Here is a 25390-nt window from a genome sequence, read left to right on the forward strand (position 1 = left end):
AACTGAGGGTCTCCCACCCTAATAAGTCCTACCAGCCTAGGTAAGGGAAGAAACGAAAAAATATATATATATAATAACAATAATAATAATAATAATAATAATAATGATAATGATAATGATAGTAATAGTGATAATAATAATAGTAATACTGATAGTAATAGTAATAGTAATAATAATTATAATTTATAATGATAATGGTAATATAATAATAATAATTTTTTAATAAAAAAAATAATGTTTTTTTAAGATAATTAGAAATGCATTTTAATTTCAATAAATCCATTTACAATAATGATAGTAATAATTAATTGAATAAAAATAGATATTTACAATTAAGAAACTATAGAAAATTCTGTTATATAATAAAATGAATTACAATAATAATTAGATCAAATAATGTTGATACCAGTAAGAAAAAAACTATAATAATAATACTACTAATAAAAAATATATATAATAATTCCTATAATAATAAATTAAGAGAGTCCAGCCAGTCCTTTATCGATCTATAATAATAACAATAATAATAATAATAATAATAATAATTTTTAATAAAAAAATATTTTTTAAGATAATTAGAAAAGCACTTTAATTTCAATAAATCCATTTACAATAATGATAGTAATAATTAATTGAATAAAAATAGATATTTACAATTAAGAAACTATAGAAAATTCTGTTATATAATAAAATGAATTACAATAATAATTAGATCAAATAATGTTGATACCAAGAAGAAAAAAAATATAATAATAATAATAATACTAATAAAAAAAATATATAATAATTCCTATAATAATAAATTAAGAGAGTCCAGCCAGTCCTTTATCGATCTATAATAATAACAATAATTAATAATAAAATGAATTAATAGGGTCTCCCACCCTAATAGGTCCTACCAGCCTAGGTAAGGGAAGAAACGAAAAAAAATGAAAAAATAAAAATATAATAACAATAATAATAATAATAATAACAACAACAACAACAACAACAATAATAATACAATAATAATAATAATAATAATAATAATAATAATAATAATAATAATAATAATAATAATAATAATATCGGATCGAATATTGGATCGTCTTCAAGCTAAATCAATGGATCGCTTCCATGGTGATTGGAAAGAACTTGTTGCAAAGTATGAGCAGCGAGGAAACGCTGAAGTGGCTGAAGCCCAAGCAACAAATGACCTTGTACTCCACTATCGAAAAGAGCTAAGAAAAGTCCTTTTTGAAGTGGATGCGTACTTTACGGAAGGATCCAATTTTCAAGAAAATCATGGATACGCGTAAAAACCTAATGGACAACGATGGGTTTGACTGAAGTGAAGCGGCGGAATTGGAGATAATTAAGAAAAAATCCTGTTGTCAAAGATGTTCGGGGAGCAGCCGCTTCCTCAGCAAGCAGAGGTCCCAACTTGGAATAAACCATTTTACAATCGTAATTGAACTGCTTGACCGGGGGAAAAAGCCGTTTTAAAAATAATTTGATTATAATGTAATTATATAGTTGTAACAAGTTTATTATACTTTTATTATAATGTTATCTAAGCTCTAATTAAAAGTACATTTCAATTATTATAGCTAAAAATCCTTGTAGACTCAAACGCTCTCAACATTGTTACCCTGGTAATATTTTTATTTTATATTAACATTAACGTCGAATAAAAAGTGCTCGCTAAACAATGGTGTGTTGTCTTTTAGTAAACCTCATACAATTTCCATACAATACCCTTTTGGTTATCCTTTTTCTCTCCACCCTAGCAGTAGAGCTCTGGTTTTATAGGGTTCTAGAATAATAGAACAAAGAAACCCCTGTTTCAACAATAGACTAAAAAGCACATAGTTGAAAACAAAGGAACACCTGCGTCAACAAAGGCTCATTACGTATGCCTGCGCAAAATGAAAACAAAGGACCACCCTTGTCAAATCGCAAAATTAGTATTACTGCACAAAATTTTTCTTGGAGGGGGGGTGCGAAATCCGAAAAAGTGGTCCTTATTTTTCCGGGGGGGGGGGGGGGGAGTTCTCTGATAAAAATCTGAAACAAAAGAAGGATTTTTTTATGCCTTTGCAGCATTGCCACGGGATGTTTATTGTCGGATTTGGCTACATACCAGACTTATCTAGCTTATGTTTTATAGTTTTGTCTACAAATAGCACGTCTATTGAGAACCGAAAGTGGACCTTCAGTCGTTGTGGGGGTGCATTTCCCCCCCCTGAACCTCCCTGGGTACGGGCCTGTCCCTGTGCCTGCGCAAAATTAGTGTTCCTGTGCCTGCGCAAAATTAGTATTTCTGTGACTGCGCAAATTTAGTATTTTTGTGACTGCACAAAATTAGTATTTCTGTGCCTGCACAAAATTAGTATTTCTGTGCCTGCACAAAATTAGTATTTCTGTGCCTGCACAAAATTAGTATTCCTGTGCCTGCGCAAAATTAGTTATCCTGTGCCTGCACAAAATTAGTATTTCTGTGCCTGCACAAAATTAGTATTCCTGTGCCTGCGCAAAATTAGTATTCCTGTGCCTGCACAAAATTAGTATTCCTGTGCCTGCGCAAAAAGTTTTTCAGCGCACATTACGTATGAGTGCACAAAATTAGTATTTCTGTGCCTGCGCAAAATTAGTATTCCAGCGCAAAAAGGGCTAATTTGGTCCTTACTATACTACTTCTATCCTATAGATGTTTCTATATAGAGTGCTAGCATTTAGATATTAGATCCATTAATTCTTTAAGCGCCTCTAAAAAATTATCGTCTTTTTCACTACACTCAAAAGCATGTGCAAAATCAATCATTTTGACTTTGACTTCATGCAGGAGATCTATTCCCTTATCAGAAGCTCTTTCTTCAGCCATAGTTCTATTCTCTCCTTCGTAGATTATCATGAGAGAGCTGGCTCTAATTAGAAATGTTCTCTGTTTCTCCCACCATTGCAGGATTGATTCCATTTCTCTCAAGATTTTGCTGAGAACTGAGGTTTTTCTGCACCCACTTGCTCCAGATAGGAAATAGACAAATGCTGAAAAACATTAAGATGTGAGGAGAATGAGCGGATTGAGTTGCCTACCGATCACTACTACTGTACCATCACAGGACATCTGAAACTCCGGAGAGCCGGCTACTTAACACATAAAAAATACCAAATCAGTGTTTTACCATTTAGTAATTGCTCGTCTGTGATCAATGCCTTTCCATCAGCATTGCTAAAATATTCATACTCCTGCCTTGTTGGGTTAAACACCTAAAATTTTAAAACCGAATGAAAAAGGTCAACATAATTGCATAACAGTAAAAGTTACACGAATGACACATTTACCTTGAAACCGAGAATTCTTAATCCGTATTTTCTTTGTAAAGCAGACTTAGATAGCTCCCTTTTAATCTTATCCTCTTTTGCGAGAGGGTCCCAGCATATCTTTCCAATCTTCACATCCAAGATACAAGGGACTCTAAATCCCTTTGTCATATCTTCAAGCTGTAGATATTCTTCATTTTAGTCAAGAACATTAAAAATATAATTCATTAAACCTCAGTTGTACAGTGGCTACAGCACAAACTAAATATATTGAGGAAAAAATGAAAAACATGGACAAGCATTCTGCTGCATCCCGCATTGGAGGTAGCTTTTGCGTTCATTGAGGTTTTTTATCAATATCCAACTCATTTCTAGGAGCCCGTGAAAATTTGGTCTCCAAAGTGTATTGGAAATGGTACTAAGATGAGAATTTGAATCACTTAGCAAAACCTGTCTTCCACATGCAAGGTGCTGTAGTATCACAGATAAACATGTTTGTCCAGTATTTTTCAGTGGTTTGTGAGCAAAAAGAAACCTAGCAAGGGGCTAGGAATAGTTCTGCAAGCATCATCATATTTTGTTTTAATTTACAAAACTGTGATTCTGATAGCACATGCTACACTGCATGCTTCTTTTTTTCAGATGTTCCAATATTTTAAATTTTCTCTGATGTATCAAACAGTTATACCAAATCCAAATCCACTCACACAATGTACTGATGATTATCTAACTAGAACTTTGTTACTTCTTTAAATAATATGAGTCAGCAATCAAATAGTGATGTTGTTTATGAGCACACAAAGGATACGCTGCATGTCACCTTTGACTAATGGTAAGGAGACAGTTCCAAAGTAGCCAGGAATAAGTCTTCTGAGCTCCACTACATCATTTTGCGAGCTTGAAAATACATATTCATAGAATCCTATCTCTCTTGCTCCACGGGGATAGTCTTGCACAGGCTTCAGAAGAATTCCCCCTTCTAATAACAGCATACCTTTATAGACGAATTTCAAAATTCAGATTTTTTTGGTTAAAAATAACACAGTAGAACTTGCCTGACACTATACAAGGAGTACTTTGGGCCTCTGACATCTAGTTTTAATCATTAAAACAACCACAAGTTACACACAGTGTAACTTTATTCCCTCTCATATTTAAATACCTTTTAGTAGAGTGAGAAGGCTTATTATACCCAACTCCAGCCCCCCCCCCCCCCCATTTTCAGGACAATTACTGAAACAATATTAATGGTTAGCACTAGAGAGCAGGTACTTTATCTCCCAAGAGATGATACAGCCCGATTCCCCCCTCCCCTTTTAGTAAGCCTTCTTTGTAAACCAGGACCCTGACCCCCTGTCTATTAGCCTGTTACACTGTAGATGGCTTTCCAAAGTTTCTGGATTATTGTGCATCCCACCCCTTTCATGATTCACGCCACTTTAAAAAAAGTGTCAGGAGCTGTGAGATTGAACCAATCACAGCCGTTCAAAAAGTAAACATAATGCAACAAGCGGCCGATCAAAATGATCGTTTCCCATGAATTTTGAGAAACTTGCACATAACAAATAGAGAGTATTAACAAACATTCCCACACAAGTTAACAACTTCTGGCGAAATTTGTAAGTTAGGTTTCCTAGTGAAATATGGGAATTTTTACGAAGTACCAAGTTATTATTTGACAAAAAAATTTTCTTCCTTTGCAAAGGCCAGCGCTAAAAAAGCAGACCTCTGTTAGCTTTGAATATCAAGGCATATCAAGGTTGTCTCATCAACAACAATTGTACTTAGATTTCAGAACAGGGGGTCTTCCACTTCAGCACTGATCTCAAATCAGAGGCTTTTACTTCTTCAGCTAAAGCAAATATAATTTGCTCCTTGGCTTAAGAGTCATTCTCTAACTTTGTCACTTTATTTGATGAGCTGTTGAAATTAGCCAATCAGTGTGCTCAGCTCATCAGCGAACGGAGAACATGCACAAGGTAGGCCTTTACTGCAGGGTGGTGTAGAGGGGGTGCCCATCAAGAATAACAAAGTTATTTTTCAGGCTTTCACAAATTTCGAATTTAAAAATGAAGCTTTCATGAATCATGGTTTTAACTTTTGCTTTGCTCATGAATATATGATTTAATATACATAGATCAACGCTGCAGTAGATCTACTCCTCAGTTTAAACTAACAAACAATGAAATCAATGTTTACATTTACATATAAATGAATGAATTGTGACGCGAAAAAAAAAACGCAATCAATGAAGAGTAGTTGTACTATAGCTCCTGTCAAGTTGAGCACTGTTTTGCAGTCATTCTTGTTACATAAATTCTGTGTTTTTATTATTCTTGGCATCTACGACCACATTTCACGAATTTAGCCATGTGAAATCACAAGTCACAAAATAAAAAATACCATGAGAAGAATACTTAATTATAATTCGTGAATTTATTTTAAGGTTTTCACGAATCACGAAAATACTCTTCACCACCCTGTTATTGCTGGCTCTCCTTTCTCCCTACCACAGGAATCCCGAAACTCCTGAGAGCCGGCCAGCAGGCTACCTGACTATGTATATTTAGCAAAATCATATTTGTAAGAAACACTGTCTAATAAGTAAGCTTATGTGCTCCCTTGATGAGTATGATAGACCTTATTACATCTTTAGATAAACGTGAAGTTTATGACTAGTTGAGACGAATGAGTAGGCATGCTTAAGTCTAAGTATGTTTAAAACTTCAACTCTACCTTTAGATTTCTCTCCACTACCATGCCCTGCGACCTGGTGCTCGAAACATCTTAGCTGGTTTTTGCTTAGAACGCTCGTGGTCTTGGCTGTTATCTCTAGAAAGCGGTCATAATACGCGCATTTGTTGGCTGCCATGATCAAATTCGCCCGCTCAAAAATTCACACCTCTAAAACATCAAACACTGCTAGGCGTTCTTCGCGCTCGTTACTAGCCCCCACTCTCTATCTTACGAGGAACGCCTGCTGAAATCTAGGGCTAAAGTGTACGGCGTTTGCCCTTACGTATGGTGGTTTTGGTTTTCTGTGTTGAAGAGATCATACATTATGCACGAAGTTGTGGTTTTCTTTTTTATTTGCTCTAGAATACCTCCCTTATGTTGATGATTACGATTTTGTGGTCATTCCTGGTTGCGGCTATGGGAAGTGAAGTCCAGGAAAATAATAGAACAATGGCGCTTGTCCCGTTCAAACCTCATCTAACTTTGGCAACATTTCACAAGAAAGACCGGAGTCTTACATTTGCCGGTCAAACATTGACGATATATCAGGATTGGAACGATGGTGGTGTAGCCGCGGTGCTTTGGGATGCAGCGATCATACTAAGTCGCTATTTAGAGCAAAACAAAGAGCTAGTTCATCAGAAGCGCATTATTGAGCTTGGTGCAGGGACAGGCTTGGTAGGAATGGTAGCCGGGTTACTAGGCGGCAGGGATGTCCTAATTACAGATCGCAAGAGTGCATTATCGCACACTAGACTTAACATTGAGGAAAATCGAAAGTCAGGTCTTCAAGATTCATTGCAAGTCAAAGAACTTGTCTGGGGGCAAGATGTGTCGGACCTTTCTCCCCCATTTGATGTCATTTTGGGTGCAGATATTATCTACATTGAAGATACTTTCAATGACTTGCTGAGAACTCTCAGAGACCTTAGCGGAAAGGAAACAATAGTTTTGATTTCATGTAAAATCCGCTATGAGCGGGACAGTAACTTTCTAAAAATGATGAAACAAGACTTTGACATTAACCAGGTGCTCTATAATAAGGATCTAGATATTACTGTTTATATGGCAAAAAGGATATTCCAAAAAAGAGAACACTCAGATCTTTAGAACCAAAAGGGGGCAAGGGGCTTTTGATCAGGATAAGATTCCACTTAGTGGCTAAAGGAGCTTTTTTTTAATTGACTTATCTAAAAATAGTTGAGTAGTGGGCGTGTCTGTAACCGCCACAGACCCCTGTTCCCACATTGTGCTGGCCAAAATTGATCATATAGACAGGGTGCTGACAAATTAATTGTATTTTTTTAAATAAAAGAGTATAATTACAGTGGCAGTATTGATTTCAAGTAAAGAAATCAAATATAGCTAAACTTCTATTGTTTTTATTTTTAGTCAGCAGGAAGCCCACAGCATTTACTAAATCTAGAATATTTTTTTTCATATTTCTACAATTTATATAATAAAATCTTTAAAAAATAGCCCACAACCAAGTATTTCATACAAATTCTACTTACCCAAAATATACGAGATAATAAGAATTGAACTTTTTCTTCATAAGATCAATCTAGATGAGCATATCAAATTAATCTTAAAGATAACACCTCCAAGCTAAACGATATCTCTGCAATTTTACACATGCCAATCAATAGTATGAAAGAGGCAAAGTTATCTCAATTATACCAAAACCTACTACCCTAGTTGAAGCAATCACAACCAGAAATGATCCCTTTGGGGTATAGACAGAGGGGCTCAGGAACCTCCCTTTAATGGGGCCTGGTCCCAAATAAATCCTTAAATGAAAACATTTTATCATTATACAGGGGCGGATCTAGCTTTTTGCTCAAGGAAGGGTTTTCAGTGACAAAGGGAGGGGGGTAATCTTTTTGTTACATATGGCTTTCTGGCAACCCAAAAGGGGGCTTTAAACCCCCTTAACCCTCCCCCTAGATCCACTTCTGTTATACAAACTAGGTATCAAATTAATCTTTAGATAAAGGATAATCTACCTATATACTTAAAAATAGATTTTAAGAAATGGCAGAAACATGTTAAAAAATACACATATATCTAGCCTGGGAGTGAGAGCTGACACTAAATGTTATATTTCAACCACCATGTTAGTAAACAATAGTGTATCTAAGAATTTTGACATCTAGTTTCATTCAAAAGTAATTATATATCAAAGCTGTAGTATTCAATTTTCAGCAATAACCAGTGATCAAATTGCCCTAACTTTCGATGGATTTATCATTGTTATATAGCTGCTGCAGACACTCTTTTGGCAATCTGGTATTGTTCTATCAGCCTGCCAAATCTAATGCAAATCCGAGCAATCTATATCATACAAACCCATTGCATTATTGTTCTCAATAATTTCAAGCCTTAAAATTGGAAAAGAACTGAGTTGTAATTCCTCTTTCTGCTTTTAGGGAAGTCATGTACTGTATCTGGACAGCACATTTAAAATACAGGAAAAAACGTGTTTGAACGGCCTTTTGGAGGCATCTCCATTTAGCAATATTTGGTTTTGCCCGTTTTTTTACATCAATTTATTTGCAAGTTTCTGGGATATAAAAATATTGTGTTTAAAATCTGCAGTGTCATCAATTTCTCTCAACACACCATCCGCTGTCATCTTCGTTGGACCATAGGATCGCCACACAGTGGGCAAGTGAGCACATAGGACGAAATACAGTCCTGAAAACAAGTCTGATGCAAAAGATGGCCACATTTGAGAACCTGGCAAGGAACACGAGAGGTGTGAAGATCCTCCAAACAAATCGGACAGTTGGATCGCGAACTCTTCTCAATACATTTATGGGAGCTTCTTAGAGTGATTGGAATACAAATATCACACTTAGCGCAATGAAAGAACTTGTCTTTGCCTCCTACTCTGCATATACCACACATATCACAGTGAAATTGTCCCTTATCAGCGTCGTCGTACAAGCGACACAGCGCACAGAAGTAGAAACCAAATGTGATGCCACAACTTCGGCACCGTGGAAGAATGCCCTGTATTTCGCCACATTGTAAGCATTTTACTTGCGATACAAGCTTTCTGTTGAGTTCATGGGACTCCGAGGCATCGTGGCAGAGTCTGCAGGTGTAAATCTTATTGCAACAAGGCGTTAAAAAGGCGCATTTTCGCACATAATGCGAGCAACCCGCCATTACCTTCTGTAAGATTTTATCATAAACACTTCAAATGTTGGGTTGGGAGCATGCGGCCGAGCCTTCCCGCATCCACAGGAGTCCCGCGTGCTGATGATTCAGACTTACGTCAATGTTTTGGCGTCCTCTTTTTTCTTTCTTTCTATTTCTTTTGAGGTTTTAGCAAGGTGACCATAGTGACCATTTTTGGACACCAGAGTTGTCTTTGGACACGATAATAATATTACTTAGATTATGCTCACTAACATGGATGCAAATGAAGAATGATCATTCAAGCAAGACGTCACAAAGTACAATAGTCACAACATGGCGGCCACTGCGCGAAGTTTTGTCCGGAGATAAGTCACAATAATAAGACAGGAATGAAAGTGGCTCTTGTCTTATAACTGCACAAAATACAATGATCATTATTGATTACACAGTAGGAAAAGTCTGCGTTTTTTCAAAAGCTGTTTATAGAAGTATGCTTCGATAATGTCGTTCGGGGAATCTTGTTAAAAAAATTTCACACTTAAAATATTTAATTCCTGATTCAAAGAGGAACAACATCAATATTCTATGACATTCACTTGGACTCAAACTCTACCATGGACTCGGAAATTAAAAGAGATGAAGTGCCTCGAATCCACTCCGTATAGTTAATGCGTTTCATTACAAAACTATTCGCCATAACGGCAAGCAAGAATGGATGCATGGAAATCAAGCAAGATTCTCGCTACATTGATTATTGCAATAATTGGAATCACTCTTTGGATCGGATATTATCTGTCCTCTTATTACAAAGGACCGAGATGGTTTCTTTCAAGAGAAGCAACAGCATCAACAAAACCACCATCGCTTTACCAAAATGTAAATTGTATCGTGAAGACGGCTGTAAACACCAGTAAGAAACTTCCGGAATTCATAGAACTTGTGCCTGGTACGCTTGTATACTCTGCATTTTACGATAATACAAACCGGGAAGCACCTTATTTTCGTATCATGATTATCTCGGAGACTTTCAGACCAGTGCCAATATTTTGCCACTCGCTTTGTGAACGAACTAAGACGGAGCCTGCCTCGTACAAACTCATCAGGGAACACAAGAAGAGAAGACATGCTGCTTTCATAGCCACGTGCACAGCTCCACGAGGGATCGGAAGAACCCCGGGATTTCTTGATATTCATGCCGAGTTTGAAGGACAAGTGACTAAAATAACACGCGTACAAGTCCAAAGCACTGCAGCTCAAAACCGTCCGCATAATTTAACTATCTGCGTCCCCCCTATTTATAAGGGTGACGGACCAACACGAAATGAAATAGTGGAGTTCATAGAAATGAATTCTATATTGGGTGCTGATCATTTTGTCTTCTATGACGTCGCAATACCGTCCGACGTAAAAGAAGTGTTAAGGCACTATGAAAGTAAAGGGGTAGCTTCCGTGCTGACATGGGTAATGCCGGCATACATGCTGGACTTCTATAGTATTCATTATCATGGCCAGATGTTATCCATACAAGACTGCCTTTACAGAGCTAGAGGAACCTCCAGATTTGTAGCTTTTCACGATTTAGACGAGTTCATTGTCCCAACACAGGAGGAAACAAACCCAGAATTACTACAACGGATACATAAACAGGATATTAGTGGCTATCGCATCAGAAGTGTCGTGTTTCCAACACAACTTGGAAAAGACGACGATTCAACGGAACTGATAACTCAAAAATACTTCAAAAGGACAGCATCGTATTTTGATACTCGGAGTAAATGTGTCGTTGACCCACAGCGAGTGTCTGTGATGGGGATACACGATATTGATTCCCCAAGTGAAGCCCGGTTTAAAAAGGACTGGATAATAACTGAGGCGACGGTGTATCACTATAGGCAGTGTGCAAAGTACGAAGACTTGGAGAATGCATGTAAGAGCCTGATTCCTGAGAACCGTATGAAGCTGTACAGAGATTTACTGAAGAAAAAAGTTGCTAAAGTTTTGGCTTTGGTATGATGCATTCCCTCGACCTTTTGAAGGCAAATCCGTTAAACATAGTACCGCTAACTACTGCCTACACTAGTACAGCTCCAGATATGAGGTCTAGCAGGAGCAGCAGTATCATTCATTGGCTTGCCTTTAAAAAATAGATGAAAGACTGCATCAACAACGTAGATGATGTTGGCTGTACTTGAGAAAGGACATTAGATAACAATTATACATATTAATGGAGCATCTCTTTTTTTTTTATAAATATTTAATTGATAGACATTACAAAATATAATATCAAACTACTGACTGCTTTATATTCATGATACAAAAGTTTTTATACTACCTAATCTACTTAATCATTGCTAAAATGGAAGCAAAACGTTCTTCCAGGTAAGTTTGTCCTTATCCTTGCGTCTTTCGCACACTTGCTGTCTGTTTATCCTAATCCTTGGTGTTTAAAGGGTTTCGGGTGTCGATGATACGTAACATTCTCTCCCTGTGTTTGCCCCCAGTCCCTCTTGCCTCGAGGCTAACCACAGGGATCTCAAACAAAACACCAAGGACTGGGATCTATTACATAATAGATTTATTGTCAAGATTGAATGAACATTGAAGTCTATATCTGAACAACGTACCATTAGTAAAAATCTATGAACATCAGCTTTGTTAACTGATAACGAAACTTTATATATATAACGATGTTCTAAGTTTAAAGCTCTATTTCTATAGTGTGTCAGTTACCATGCTAGTATTCTCTGTTTCTTTTATCTCAATTTAGCTTATCTCACATTGGGGGAAATTTTTGTTTTTCTTAAAACATCATACTTGGTCCTTGGTCTGAAAAAAATATAACTATAAAGTCTCCAAGAAACGTAGGGCTGGATACATTTGTGCACGGCACATGTGCATGAAGTGGATCCGGGCATTCAAGATATGATCTCCACGTAGTTTGCAGGGAACATGCCATGCCGTCCGTCTGGCCCAGTCCCCCGCCACCAACCTTCATCGATTTGCTCGATGTTGGTAATGATATCATCGGGGTCGAATGTAATCTCATTGTCATCCGCTGGTACAGAAAGCACATGTAGTAGGTTAGACTTCATTGGAGCTATGGCATTCAAATGGAAGCAAAACATTCATATGGAGCTACCCCCTTCCAGGAATCAGTGTCCCTACCCCCAGCCAGGGTTCCTTTCTCCAACAGGTCAGGTTCCCCCTGCATGTCGGAAATAGGGTGGGCTGGGCAATCTTTTCCGATGCACGAAGACATCCCTTGACAGTATTGACATTTGCCTTGACAACATACTGTACATGTGTCAACGTAAACTACGGACAATACTAAAATCGTTTTACTTACGGAGCAGCTCGAAAAATAGCGGACATGTAAAACTTGGAGCGTCTAAGGCTAAGTTCAAACGTATTTTCCATGAGCCGTATTCAATGTAAATGCACGCAAATCAATCGATTCGATTGTTTCATCTATATTTGCATGCATTTGCATTGAATACGGCTCATGGATAATACGACGTTTGAACTTAGCCTAAGGCATAGTTTAGACGGCATCACAGCTGTGTAACTAACAGGCTAAAGAGCAGCCCTTCCATACAGTAAACTGGAAAGCGTGGTGTATGTGGAGAGCTCTTATTTAAGATACGACAAATCCTGTTGTGTACTCACAAGCTTGGTAGTCGTAGAGTGCTCGCGCTCGTACACCAACATCACCATGAGGTGCAGCCTTTAAAAGTAGAAAGTACCCCAGTAAGAAATCCGTCACAAAACCTATCATCGACTATAGCGTGATGTTGTGTTTCTAAGATTGGCAATATGAGCGAGTCTATGCAAGAGGGGAGTCGAGGTAATAAGATATTATAAAGTCTGAGTGACCAACCTTTCGCTGCTTGAAAAGGAGGCCGCTTTAAAGAGATTTCTGTCATACCTGGGGAGTAGGTTCTTGGGGCGCTGCTGAATTCAGCTCAACGTAGTTTGCAGGGAACAGCCCGTATTTGCCGCTAGGTGCAGTCCCTTGCCACCAGCCTTCATCAATCTTCGTGATATTGGTGATAATGTCTCCGGGATCGAAGCTTATTTCCTCTGGGCTTTCTGTTGATGTTACGATTTGATCATAAAATGAATGTCATAACTTTACAACAGAAATGTGATCAATATTTGAATCATGATGATTAACAGATTACAATGGCGGTGGTGGATTTTGAAGACAATGAATAAGTCTCCAAGCCTACCGATTTTGTCGGGAATAACGGTATTTCGGCTTTTCTTGAGTATTCCGAAGCAACAACATTTGATATAAGAATAATCCATCCCGACTAAGCAATTTTGGAACTATACGCTGTTTACCAACAAATCTCAAGACTGCAAAAAACATATTAAGGGATAAAACGCTAGTATTCCATGTCTTTGTCTTTGACAGTTCATTCGTACTCTCTTTTCCAATGGCTCTCAGCGCTGGACAATAACGCAGGAATTTTGCCTAATTACCTTTGTATTTATCATTTCAAAAGTTCTCAGGCTACACACACTGTGATAATGGTCCCATGATCACAATCCTAGTTATAGCGACGACGACAAAGACGGTCGTTAACGAAGTGGCAAATATTCAATCGATAATGGTGGCAGCAGATGCTTCTTATCTGTATTATCTTAAGCCATCGATATTAAAAATGTGTATGTAGTTCCAGAAAATATCCATACCCCCCACCCCCATGGAGGGGGTCGGAGGTATGACCCCCACCCCTCTGGAATCTCCAACCCCCCTGGAAAAAATAATAAATACAGTAACTCTTAAGGAAAAAAGGCATTTTACACCCCCCCTTCCCCCTCCCGAAATCCTTGGGCGTTTGACCCCCCACCCCCCTGGAATTTCCAATCCTCTCAATGGGGGTATGGATATTTTCTGGAACTACACAATAACTAGAAAAGTCTGCACCTTGTTGGTAGTCGTAGAGTGCCGTAGCTGTTACTCCAGTATCTTCAGCAGGTGCCTGGAAGGAAAAAGGGATGTAAGATGGGAAGGGTGGATCATCTTTCTCTCTCTCTCTTATTTGAGCACTATGAATCCCTCGTCTTCTGGGATAACAACGTTGACTCAAAGTTCCCGTCTCTCGACACATTTCACAAACCTGAGATTGGGGGAGGGGAGGGGGAGGGTTGACGGCACCGCAGGGGACGCTCGTAACTAGCTCTCACACTATTGTTAACTGCGTGACGTTCGTCCGTACTTATAAATTGTCATGTAAAAGACGGTCGCAAGTGAGAGCGCTTCTAGAGACAAACTTTGTTATGCACCACTCAATTGAAGCCACGGCAACCCAACCGTCGGGACATAGCGGGGAAAGTAACATTCAGGTGGTGTTAAATTCTCGTTACTTTCCCGGCTACCGAGGCCTGTGACGCTATTAAAACCCCCGGTTTATGGCCCCGGTGTTTTTCGATAACGTCCACTATAGAAAGCCACACTTCAATTGTACACAGGGACCGCGGAGCATGTTGAAAAGTGGAGGGCTGTCAATTGATTTGTTTCAAGGCTTTCTTTTTGCAATTATTTTTATCATATCAATCAATGGCTGTCGTTTTTCTAAATTGTCTAATAGCTGCCAGCAAAATCGTAGTAAACACGAATTCCTGCAAGTTTACGTGGAAATTCTCTATTTACAAATTTCTAGAGTAATAAAAAAGCGTAAAAATGATTGAAGCGGACTCCCAAATATGGTACGTAATGCCTAATAAGGAAATGCCCGAGCTAGAAAAACGACAGTTTTTAAAACAAGTGACTGATATGTTTTTTTTAGAAAAAAGTGGGGCGGCCGCCTCCCCCTCTCCCTCCTCCCAGCCCCTCCCGTTCCGCGGTGCCTAAGAATAACTCCGCTTACCATTCTTTGAGCCGCCATGTTAGTGAACTAAAGCGGGTGCATGATACACCCACTTCAGCACAGGCTACCCACAAATTGAAAAATCGACAGACATAGATAGATAGCAAGTAAACTTCAATACTATCAGAGAATTAGATTTGTTGAAAGATTTTATTTGAATACGCCGGGAAAATGCCGGAAAACGCCTGATGTTATTCAAATGAGCCATCAGACGCAACTTACGGTAGTGCGTTAATTCCCCGCCCCCATTCCCGGCCTGTTGAGGGCTTCTGTTAATCCCCGGCAACCGGTGGATTATAGGTGTTAAACAGGTGTTAAATCCCCTGCATAACCGCGTTACTTCCCCGGTATGTCCCGGGGGTCGGGGGGCCGGGCTGTCAATTGGCTGGTGCATTATGAGCACGTTACTTGTTATTATTCATTATCATCATTTCAACATGGCGTTCACCTTACATTTGATTCTGCCGGAGCAGCTGTCCCTGCTGGCACTTCAACGTTTTCATACAAATCCTCGGGTTCCTCTGGTGGCGCCCTTGAAGTAGGTATTTGCGGAGCCACTGTTTCGTACGCGTTCTCGTCCCACTCATCTTGCGGAGGTGCATCTTCTGGGACATCCTCATAATTTTGTGACTAAAAGGTTCATGATTATGAGTGTATGTAATATGATAGCATTTACACAAATGGTAGGGGGCAAGGCCGTAAGATGGTGGTGGTTGAAACAAAAAAATAAAATAAAATGCCTATTCCCCCTCCCTCAAATATGTAATTGTCCACCCCTAATACTCAGTGACATGGGATTGTCTTCTAGTCGGAAGAATCTAGCGTCAGGTTAGCTGCTATCGGGATTTCGTCAAAGGTGAAACCCGGACCCAACATTAAGAGAATGTGAATTCTTTGTTTGTTTGTTTTTTTCGGTTACAGTAGGTCGGAGATCCCGTCTTTTGTCTCAGTGTTTACACTTACTCCCACTGCGCAGAGCAAGTGTGCATCATAAGGACAAGCAGTTGAATGTGTTGAGCGCTATACAACTACATTTGACGACTCACGCGAAAACGTACCTTAGGGTTTTCCGCGAGTTTGGCCAAACTCGCGCCCATTTCGCGGAAAGCTCGCGGCCTTCTCGCGGAATGCTCGCGCTTTTCTCGCGGAATGCTCGCGCCTTAATAACGGAAAGCTCGCGCCCATCTCGCGGAACGCTCGCGCCTAAATAAGGGAAAGCTCGCGCCTTTCTCGCGGAACGCTCGCGCCTTGACAACGGGAAGCCTCGCGACTTGCTAAACACAACTCGCGGGTCGTATCTTATAAACGACATGGAATAGCGACCAGCAAGTTGATCCTTAGTCAACTCCGATTTTTCGGAAGGACGATTTTTTTTACCCAGCACGGAGCGACGATTTTGTCTAGAATTTGTGTCGTTACGGCTTTTTTAGAAGAGTACCCAAGCACCTTGACAAACTTCGTAATGTGTTGGGTAATAAAGGCGAAATGCGTTTCGGAGCTCGTATCGGTTTCGAGCTTCACCTATCACGAAGATCTCCATTCCAAATGAGATCTTTGTTATATATTATTATTCCAAAAAAAGATTCCCCGATATGTGAGCTTTCTTTTGCAATAAACATTGTCGCAATTGCTACATTGCTCAATTAGATAGAGCCGAACGCAAACCAAGGAAGCGTCGTTGTTCGGGTGTCTTTGTCGAACAACGACGACATGTTAATATGTAGTGGCGGCGACGACTAAATCACGCCGGTTTACGTTTGCTCAAAAACTCGCGTATTAAACAGACCCCCCCCCCCAAAAAAAAAAAAAAAAAAAAAAAAGATTCCCCGATATGTGAGCTTTCTTTTGCAATAAAGATTGTCGCAATCGCTACATTGCTCAATTAGATAGAGCCGAACGCAAACCAAAGAAGCGTCGTTGTTCGAGTGTCTTTGTGGAAAAACAACGACATGTTAACATGTCGCGTCGGCGGCGAATAAATCGCGCCGGTTTACGTTCGCTCAAAAACTCGCGTATTAAACAGACCCCCCAAAAAAGATTCCCCGATATGTGAGCTTTCTTTTGCAATAAAGATTGTCGCAATCGCTACATTGCTCAATTAGATAGAGCCGAACGCAAACCAAAGAAGCGTCGTTGTTCGAGTGTCTTTGTGGAAAAACAACGACATGTTAACATGTCGCGTCGGCGGCGAATAAATCGCGCCGGTTTACGTTCGCTCAAAAACTCGCGTATTAAACAGACCCCCCAAAAAAGATTCCCCGATATGTGAGCTTTCTTTTGCAATAAAGATTGACGCAATCGCTACATTGCTCCATTAGATAGAGCCGAACGCAAACCAAAGAAGCGTCGTTGAACGAGTGTCTTTGTTGAACAACAACGATATGTTTATATGTCGGCGGCGACTAAATCACGCCGGTTTACGTTTGCACGAAGGCTCGCGTTTTAAACAGCCCCCCCCAAAAAAAGATTCCCGATATGCGAGCTTTCTTTTGAAATAATGATTGACACAATCGCTACATTGCTCCATTAAATAGAGCCGAACGCAAACCAAAGAAGCGTCGTTGTTCGAGTGTCTTTGTTGAAGAACAACGATATGTTTATATGTCGGCGGCGAATAAATCACGCCGGTTTACCTTCGCTCAAAAAATCGCGTATCAAATAGATACCACAAAAAAGATTGTCGCAATCGCTACATTGCTCCAGCCGAACGCACCTTAAGAAGCATCGTTGTTCGAGTGTATATGTAGAAAAATAACTTTACTACGACTAGATTTAATAAAATTTTATTTATGATTCTATATATTTAAACCATAGTATGTTTAAACGTTGTTTTCTTAAACAAGTATATGGCTTCTAGCGAACCAAGGCTTCGATCGAAACATCTTCCGACTGATGTCAAACTGTCGGAGTCGATATCAAGCTATCCCTCAAGAGGCGATTGGTAATAGCGCTGTTGTCTTGATGTAGCATCGTAGCGACTTTGCCGTTCGATTCCCTTGCTAGCACTCGAGATCTCAACGAAACCAAACTCAAATACTTGCTTACTTGTTTACTTCTATCCTAAGAGAGGCTTTTTCTAAGGTATAGACCACAGTAGATGTCTATCGCGTTTCACCGACTTTGGAAATCGAAAGATTCAAGTTCAGCCCTTTTGCCGATTGTTACGTTATGTGCTCGCGACTCAACAACGAAAGGCTCGCGCCCGTTTTGCAAAAGCTCGCGCCAGACTCGCGGAACTCTCGAGCCTATCTCACGGAACGCTCGCGCCCATCTCGCGGAATGCTCGCGCTTATCTCGCCGAATGCTCGCGCTTATTTCGCGGAATGCTCGCGCCCGTTTCGCGGAACGCTCGCGCCCGTTTCGCGGGTTAATTCGCGGAATTGAGAAGCTCTAAGGTACGTTTTCGCGTGAGTCGTCACAATTTAGTATAACTTACATTTCTAACAACAGAAAATTAATAATGGTAGGTAATTACTTTTTACTAAATTAAGGTGTGTGCTAAGTACAGAAAACTATTTAACAACGTTTCGTTATTACTTAGCTTTCTTTGGCGTGGTAACTACTGTACACATAAAAAAGCATACCTCTGGTTCTGGCACATGAACAGGTTCCGGTTCTGGCTCTGGTTCTGGTTCCGGTTCCGGTTCCGGTTCCGGTTCCGGTTCTGGCTCTGGTTCTGGTTCCGGTTCTTGTTCTGGTTCCGGTTCCGGTTCAGGTTGGCGTTCTGGCTCCGGCTCTGCTACAGGCTGCCTTGGTGGTAGCTTAGCAGGAGGTTTCCGCTTTGTTTGTGGTACAGGTGGAGGTGCCTTCTGCTCCTGGAAGGAAGGTTTTTGTTCCTTTCCTTGGGCAATGAGCGCTTCGGCCTCCTATAAAACATGATGAGAAGGCCATAAAAAATGCGAAGATTATAATACAGGTTATATTTAAATCCAGGGGCGGATGTTCAAAATGGGGGGTGGATAATGGCCGGCTAGACGGCCTATAACTGATCCAGTGATTCTTGATAGGTCGCTAAATAGATCTTACAATTCTTCACGCTGAATTGGATTTGCCGCGTCAGCAAAGTCAAGCTGGCAAAGGAGAATGGACAGTACCTCCCGTCCCTCAGACATTTATTTTCTTCAAACAAAGTGACTTTTCGATTTTTTTTCTACTCAAAAAGGGGGGTGGATATCCACCCAATCCACCCCCCCTTGCATCCGCCCATGATATCCCCTTGTAAACAGCTCCAGTATTGCTAGCCCAGAAATGCTGTCAATGTTTTTACACACTACAGGGAGGTGCTTTGTGAAGTAGTTTGGCAATATTGTTTTTGTCTTGAAGTCAACAGTGCCCAAAAATACTGGTCGCTGTTGTCACTGTTATCACAGGGCTTAATATTTACTGGTATGGTATAGATATGGTAGGCTGTATCAGAGATCACAGAGAAATTAAATAATGGTGGTACAGAGCTGTTCACATTGAAAAAAAGTGGTGAAAATATATACATACTGTAATTATATGAAATTACTTAAAGGTACACAGCAATGCTTCAAGTAAGCAAAAAAACACAGCATAAAAATCAAATGGAAGATTATTTTTGGATCAAGTCATGGTGGCTTTATTTATCGGGAGTCAACACTGTGTACCTTCATCCTTTCCTTCCTGAGAGATTCTGATCGCTTTTTCTGCAAGTGATCCTCACGCTCATCCACTTCTTGTTGCTTTTCCTGTACAAGCAAAACAAGGGAATTAAATATGAGGAAAACACTAATTTTTTAGCTCATTTTCTTATTACTGTCTTTTTTATTACTATTCTGGAATTGGAATTCTGGAAGTCATATTTACCCATCTTTTCCTGTCTTCCTCCTTCTTTCTCTCCTCCTCTTCTCTAGCCTTCTTCCTGTGATGGCATCAACAACAGTACCAGCTAAATATTGCCTCCAAGTAAGTTATGAAAATATATTTTGTTGGGAAAAAATAAAATAAACAAAAAGTTTAAAAAAGAAATATGTGACAGTTCATGAGAAAACCGAACATGGCTTCATTTCCATATATATATATATATATATATATATATATATATATATAAAATTCATTACGCGAGAGCGAAGTTTCCGTTACGCGAATGCGGACTTTCCGTTCAGCAAGAGCAAGCTTTCCGTTACGCAAATGCGAGCTTACAAAGTCGAACGATGTCATACAATTCAGTCAAGCATTGGTAAAGCATTATCGTTGATTGTTCGAAGTTGAGCACAACTTTCGCAAAAACATAATATTTAAATAATCAGAAGGAACATACTTTTGCTCCTCAATACTTTTAGATCTCTCTCTGTATAAGGCCTCTCTCTGTTCTGCTTCCTTAGCCTGGAAAGTCACAAATTCAACATCTTAATGCATTCATTTGTGTTTGCAGGATCATACCTACCAACCCAAGAAGCCAACCCAAGAGGGGTGAGGAATGCCCTTATTACAGACAGCCTTAGAATAAAGCAGTTCACCCAATGCCCACCCACCCACCCCCACCACATACACACCCCTATAACACGCCTGAACTAGAATCCATTATCATTGAACTGGCAAAAAATGGCGCTACACAAGCGTTATTATTTTTGCTAAAATTCTGAATAATTGGTGTTCCACATGGAAGAGCAGAAGAAAAGGTCTAAAATCTTGAGACTCCCACCTACTGGGGTAGAGTTGGCAGGAATGCAGTATTAAATGCTGCAATGATAGAGGTCTATGAAATTATGGGTGAACAACAGAGCCTTGTTTGATGGATCAAAAGGTACCTCTCGCTCCTTTCTCTTCCGCTCCAGTTCTTGTTGATGTGCAGCTGCTCTGTTTTTCTCCTCCTCAATTCTCTCTTTCTCTTTTTGCTGGTAAATAAGAAAATACATAATTCATTGGCTTAATAACAGGCATTTTTACATGCATCAGAAATTCTTGCCATAGTTTTGATTAAAGGCAAAACTACTTTAAAAAATCAGTACTTTAAATAATCAGGTATTTCAGTTATTCAGGCATTCAGACATTACACAAAAAGCACGACTTACCACCATTTACATTTACTACAGGGTATCAGTAAAACCTTACCTGCTCTTGGGTCCAGAATTCATCTCTTTTCTTGACGTTAATATCTTTGCCAATATTTGCCCGTTTATAAACTGATCCCTATGTAAAATTTAATCATTTTAAAATTATTGACTTTAAATACTCAGGCATAGCTGAGATGGAATATTAAGGGGGCTAGGTTTCTTTTTTTTTCTTGGTATAAAAAGCAATAAAGAATAAAGACTAATTAACATTTGACCATGTTATTATTTTAGCAAATATATAGGTTGCATTAGCAGAATCAAAGGAAGTCTACATTACAACCAAAACATATTGTAATGTAAAATAATGAATTCCAAAAAAAAAAAAAAAAAAACAGAGTAACACTAGGCATGGCCTATTTGAGATTTCTCCCTAGAATTTTGGTGATGTGCTTAAAGCTGCATTGTCACCAGTTTACTTCCGGAGGTCAGACAGAAACATCAACCATAAAAAGACAAAAGAATCTATTTAACAGGCCATCCGCTCTAAATTATCAATCACATCCTCAAAGAAACTAACAATAGACAAACTCTGCTTTCAATATTTTGTGTTTTCTCAAAGAGTTTCATCAGAGATTGTTACGTAATTGACCGGAAGTTAACTGGTGACAATGCAGCTTTAATTCTTCCAATAACCTGTTTTATTGTTTACATCTTAATGTGCCTGAGATAGCTAGCTTGCAACTGAAATGAGTTACATTGGCATAGGGATTCAAATGCTAGAAAATGTTTGACACAATTCAGACCAACCCTAGACTTTCACTCACTATAGTACCTCACTCAGGGCCATAGCTAAGGGTGGGGCACAGGGGGGCATGTGCCCCCCCCCCCAATAATTAAAAAAAATTATGAGAAAATGACCAGTAGGGGCGTGTCTGTGCCCCCAGCTATTTTCTTAATGTTTCTGTGCCCCCTCAATATTTCGTGGTATTCTACGGCACTGCAACTGCAATATTATAAATGTTTTACTACTACTTACAACAGGCAGTATAGGTTCTGCTGGCTTTGCCTTCTCTTTATGAACACTGTATGCAGCACCTATTGAAACAACAAACAAAAATGGTTTGCAGTTACAATACATTTGATACTTGAAGATGAGTGTAAGGTCTTATGGGGTTAATTGGCTGCAATGATGTCCAGTCTCAGGGGGTATACAAACCCTGTATGATTATCAACCCTTTCATTGTGCGCAAGGTATGGTACTTTTCCTTTAATTTATTTCAACATATTTAGGAAAATCATACCTGATGCCTTCTTAACTTTCTCTAAGATAAAAGATTCTTCGATGTCATCTTCATTTCTTGCATTGATGGTAACATGGGCACCCTGTGGTATAGATGTCGCCATAAAAAAATATACAGGGCAAGAGCAACAAACAGCAAATTTAACAAAATATTACATACACTAAAAAACTTTTCCACAGGCATGACATGATTAGCACACAAGCCCTTCCTACTGCTCGGTACTCCTTCTCCTTGCTGAAAGAAACAAAGATATGATTAGCTGATAGCTGGCCAGAGTGTAATATCAGCTACAATCAGCTATGTTAACATTGGATGAGCACGCAAGTGACATGAGGCGTCAAATTGTTGTTTGGAAAAATAATTTTTGTATCCATCATCCATTATTATTGGGTTTTGTTTTTTTTTTACAAAAAAATGCAAGCTAGAATTTGAAGTCATGTAAGCATTGAGGTTTATCTTTAAATTCATATTGAAGAAGAGACCATCAAAAGTCAAAGTACCGAAGATAGAAAATCTGTTTGTTTGAGTTTGTCAACACAATTGACAAAGGCTTAATTAATCAGTGTGTCTAAGAATACCCTTGTTCACAAAAATGTTGTAACAACTATATAATACATAGAAAATGTAGGAAAGTTGATTGACCCTACTTATGAGCACGATGGAAGTCATTCCTTAGTATGGCAATAAGAAGGGGATTAAAGGGGATATAAATTCATTCAACTTTCAAAAATTGCAGTGATTTATTTTGGTGGTGTGGGTGACTTTTTTGTAGAGGTGAGAGTGTTATAGGAACTCTGAATTCCTCTGGCTTTCACATTTCCTATATAAGGGAGTTACATACAGTCGCATCAGCCAAAGACACACAATTGGTTTGGGATCCCTGTGTAAATATGTGTGAAGAGTTCATAGTCAGGATCAAGTAGAGGATTAATAGGGATGGTTGACTTCTAAAAATCCTTGGAGCAAAGACATATGATTAAAATGGCCCTCTCTCTTTCCACCCCTCCCCCTTAACAGCTTTTTTACAATACCAATTAAAGTAATCTAAGAGATTAGCACTTACCCAATTAATAAAGACTATTTTAGGAAGACTTGTGTTTGGGTCTATGACTTTGATCCCCGCGTACAAAAGCTTGCCATCATTCATCTCATCTGCAAGTTCTTCCAAGCCACCATCTAATGGTATGGCAAACAACAAATAAAAGTTCTCATAACTTACTGAAAAAAAATGTAGCATAGCATATTTATTCAAATAATTACCCTGGCGCTTGTTAGATTTTTTTATTCTCATACAGGGTGCTTATTTGGGGTAGGCGCTTATTCAAGAGAGGTGCTTATTTAAAAGGGCGAATTTCTAACAAAAGGCCAAAGGTGTTTTTATTTATTATCAATTTTATACTACATCAGTTTCTTGAAGTAGCTTTTTTAAATAAACTTTTATCCATTAAACATTTGTCTCTTTCTTGTCCTGAGTCTATGTGCTCCAGTGCTTTCTTAGAACAACATGTGTGATAGTCATTTTACTCAGTAACCTGGGAGGGGAGGGGGGTGCTTATTTGGGGGAGGCAATTATTAGTAGTTTTAGTTCAAAGAGGGTGCATATTCCGAGGAGGCGCTTATTCAAGGGAGGCGTTTATTCAGGTAAATACAGTATAAACATTTATTTCAATAGTTAATCTGTCTTTTATTTATCTATCTGATTACTTGTTAAATAATCTATTAATTCAAGATTTTTTGGACAGGGAAAACGTCACCCATAGGATCATAACTGAGAATAATACAACAATTAAACAATTAAAAAATGTAAACAAAAACAAATGACAACAAAATACATGCATACTTGACATACTAGACAAAACTATCTCTTAGATAAACTTGCCACGTTGGTGCGACATAGCTAGATAAGAAAATGAGGGGTTCTACTTAATTCTTCTTATTTCAAAGTTAGAAATGTCTGGCACACCCCTCGGATAGAAAGTAAAGTCTTCACCTAAAAGTCTAAATATTTGACCGAATCTAGGCAGGAAAACTTATACAAATGCTTCGATAATCAGTTAACAAAGGGTAAATTACATCATTAAAACAGACTAGTAAATAATTACGAGATTTGGCTAATAAGGTGTAACTTCCGACTTCATACCTCCGGTTTCGACTACTTTCAGCACATTGGTATTCCCTTCATAGCCAAAGACAGCCCTGAAAACACAAATCATAAGCCATGCATATACCATAGATCTTCCCTTCGCTAGCTATACTCACCAATTGGTGTCTGATTTGCCATCAAATATGTCTTGCCAAGTTTTTTGGAGTTCGCTGCGGTGCTTATTCAAGTCGATCGCCATCTTGGAATGAGTGATCGTGTCACGTGAATGGATGAATACTTCCGGTACCCAGTCTCGTAGCCGTTTCTGAACCCGTCTCACAAAGGCGGCGTTTGGGGATCGGCTGCTGGGGAGAATAGTCACTTGTCGGGAGTTGGGCGCCCTGGAAATTCGATGTTTGTGTTTAACTAACAGTAGGCAAAGAGCAAGAGAAAACTGCGTTAGCATTGCGCATAAATCCAAAGGAAAATCCGAGCAAAAAAATGAAAAATACACAAGCAGGGAAGTTACCTAGTAATCTGGTATCATTATAGTTTACAAAAACGTAGGAAGAAACTACCGAACAGCCTCTATCTGCTGGTGTGCGTCGGACCTTGTGGTCTGCGTCGACAGTTGATTAATTAATAAAACCTCTAAAAAACGCAGATTTATGTCTTTTTAGAACGATATATAGGCAGGCCAATACCTACCTTCTTCTTTTATAACCTGAAGAAGGTAGGTATTGGCTTGCCAAAATATCGTTCTAAAAAACATAAATCTGCGTTGTTGTCGACTTTTTCTTTAAAGGTTTTATCATTATAGTCCTGGCATCCAATTTTTGCGGACTATTCAGTACGATCAGAGCGTCCTATGCTACTTCTTTTAGGGGTGCTCTTTGAAGGGTTTATATTTTGTTAAAACTCCGAAGG

General features: G+C 39.0%; 5 protein-coding genes across 5 annotated transcripts in view; 2 read left to right on the top strand and 3 right to left on the bottom strand.

Moving 5' to 3' along the window:
- Nucleotides 1-6179, bottom strand: part of LOC5502169 — a 108331-nt gene extending 102152 nt beyond the window's left edge. The window contains exon 1 of the mRNA XM_048729321.1: nt 6040-6179. The gene's annotated coding sequence lies outside the window, so the exon portion shown is untranslated. The remainder of the gene's footprint in view (nt 1-6039) is intronic.
- Nucleotides 6180-6252: 73 nt separating this feature from the next.
- LOC5502164 (protein N-lysine methyltransferase METTL21A) lies at nt 6253-7409 on the top strand. Its single transcript, XM_001623328.3, has one exon. The coding sequence runs from the start codon at nt 6415-6417 to the stop codon at nt 7147-7149; it is 735 nt and encodes a 244-aa protein (XP_001623378.2). The 5' UTR covers nt 6253-6414; the 3' UTR covers nt 7150-7409.
- A 786-nt stretch (nt 7410-8195) lies between these two features.
- On the bottom strand, nt 8196-9213 carry LOC5502167 (RING finger and CHY zinc finger domain-containing protein 1). The gene has a single exon (XM_001623339.3). It carries the CDS (start codon nt 9211-9213, stop codon nt 8671-8673), a length of 543 nt encoding a protein of 180 aa, XP_001623389.1. The 3' UTR covers nt 8196-8670.
- A 292-nt stretch (nt 9214-9505) lies between these two features.
- LOC5502166 (beta-1,4-galactosyltransferase galt-1) lies at nt 9506-11926 on the top strand. The gene has a single exon (XM_001623329.3). It carries the CDS (start codon nt 9898-9900, stop codon nt 11197-11199), a length of 1302 nt encoding a protein of 433 aa, XP_001623379.2. The 5' UTR covers nt 9506-9897; the 3' UTR covers nt 11200-11926.
- Nucleotides 11927-11948: 22 nt separating this feature from the next.
- On the bottom strand, nt 11949-24799 carry LOC5502171 (drebrin-like protein A). The gene is made up of 17 exons (XM_032370450.2): nt 24640-24799; nt 24521-24576; nt 23444-23556; nt 22540-22614; nt 22381-22462; nt 22116-22174; nt 21138-21215; nt 20834-20920; nt 20344-20408; nt 19890-19944; nt 19691-19771; nt 18647-18928; nt 15516-15692; nt 14120-14174; nt 13112-13275; nt 12853-12910; nt 11949-12241 (listed from the first exon to the last, which is right to left on the bottom strand). The coding sequence occupies exons 1-17, from the start codon at nt 24720-24722 to the stop codon at nt 12102-12104; spliced, it is 1710 nt and encodes a 569-aa protein (XP_032226341.2). The 5' UTR covers nt 24723-24799; the 3' UTR covers nt 11949-12101.
- Between the last annotated feature and the right edge of the window lie 591 nt (nt 24800-25390).

This window comes from Nematostella vectensis, chromosome 6 (genome assembly GCF_932526225.1).
Source record: "Nematostella vectensis chromosome 6, jaNemVect1.1, whole genome shotgun sequence".
Taxonomy (NCBI): Eukaryota; Metazoa; Cnidaria; class Anthozoa; order Actiniaria; family Edwardsiidae; genus Nematostella; species Nematostella vectensis.

What these genes read in the sequence shown, in the direction of transcription:
- LOC5502164 (XM_001623328.3), top strand. Translation starts at nt 6,415, where the DNA reads ATGTTGATGATTACGATTTTGTGGTCATTCCTGGTTGCGGCTATGGGA.
- LOC5502167 (XM_001623339.3), bottom strand. Translation starts at nt 9,213, where the DNA reads ATGGCGGGTTGCTCGCATTATGTGCGAAAATGCGCCTTTTTAACGCCT.
- LOC5502166 (XM_001623329.3), top strand. Translation starts at nt 9,898, where the DNA reads ATGGATGCATGGAAATCAAGCAAGATTCTCGCTACATTGATTATTGCA.
- LOC5502171 (XM_032370450.2), bottom strand. Translation starts at nt 24,722, where the DNA reads ATGGCGATCGACTTGAATAAGCACCGCAGCGAACTCCAAAAAACTTGG. An exon ending in GAAAGTAGTCGAAACCGGAG is followed by an intron (nt 23,557 to 24,520) that starts GTATGAAGTCGG and finishes CCATACCATTAG; the next exon opens with ATGGTGGCTTGGAAGAACTT. An exon ending in TTCATGTGCCAGAACCAGAG is followed by an intron (nt 15,693 to 18,646) that starts GTATGCTTTTTT and finishes TGAACCTTTTAG; the next exon opens with TCACAAAATTATGAGGATGT.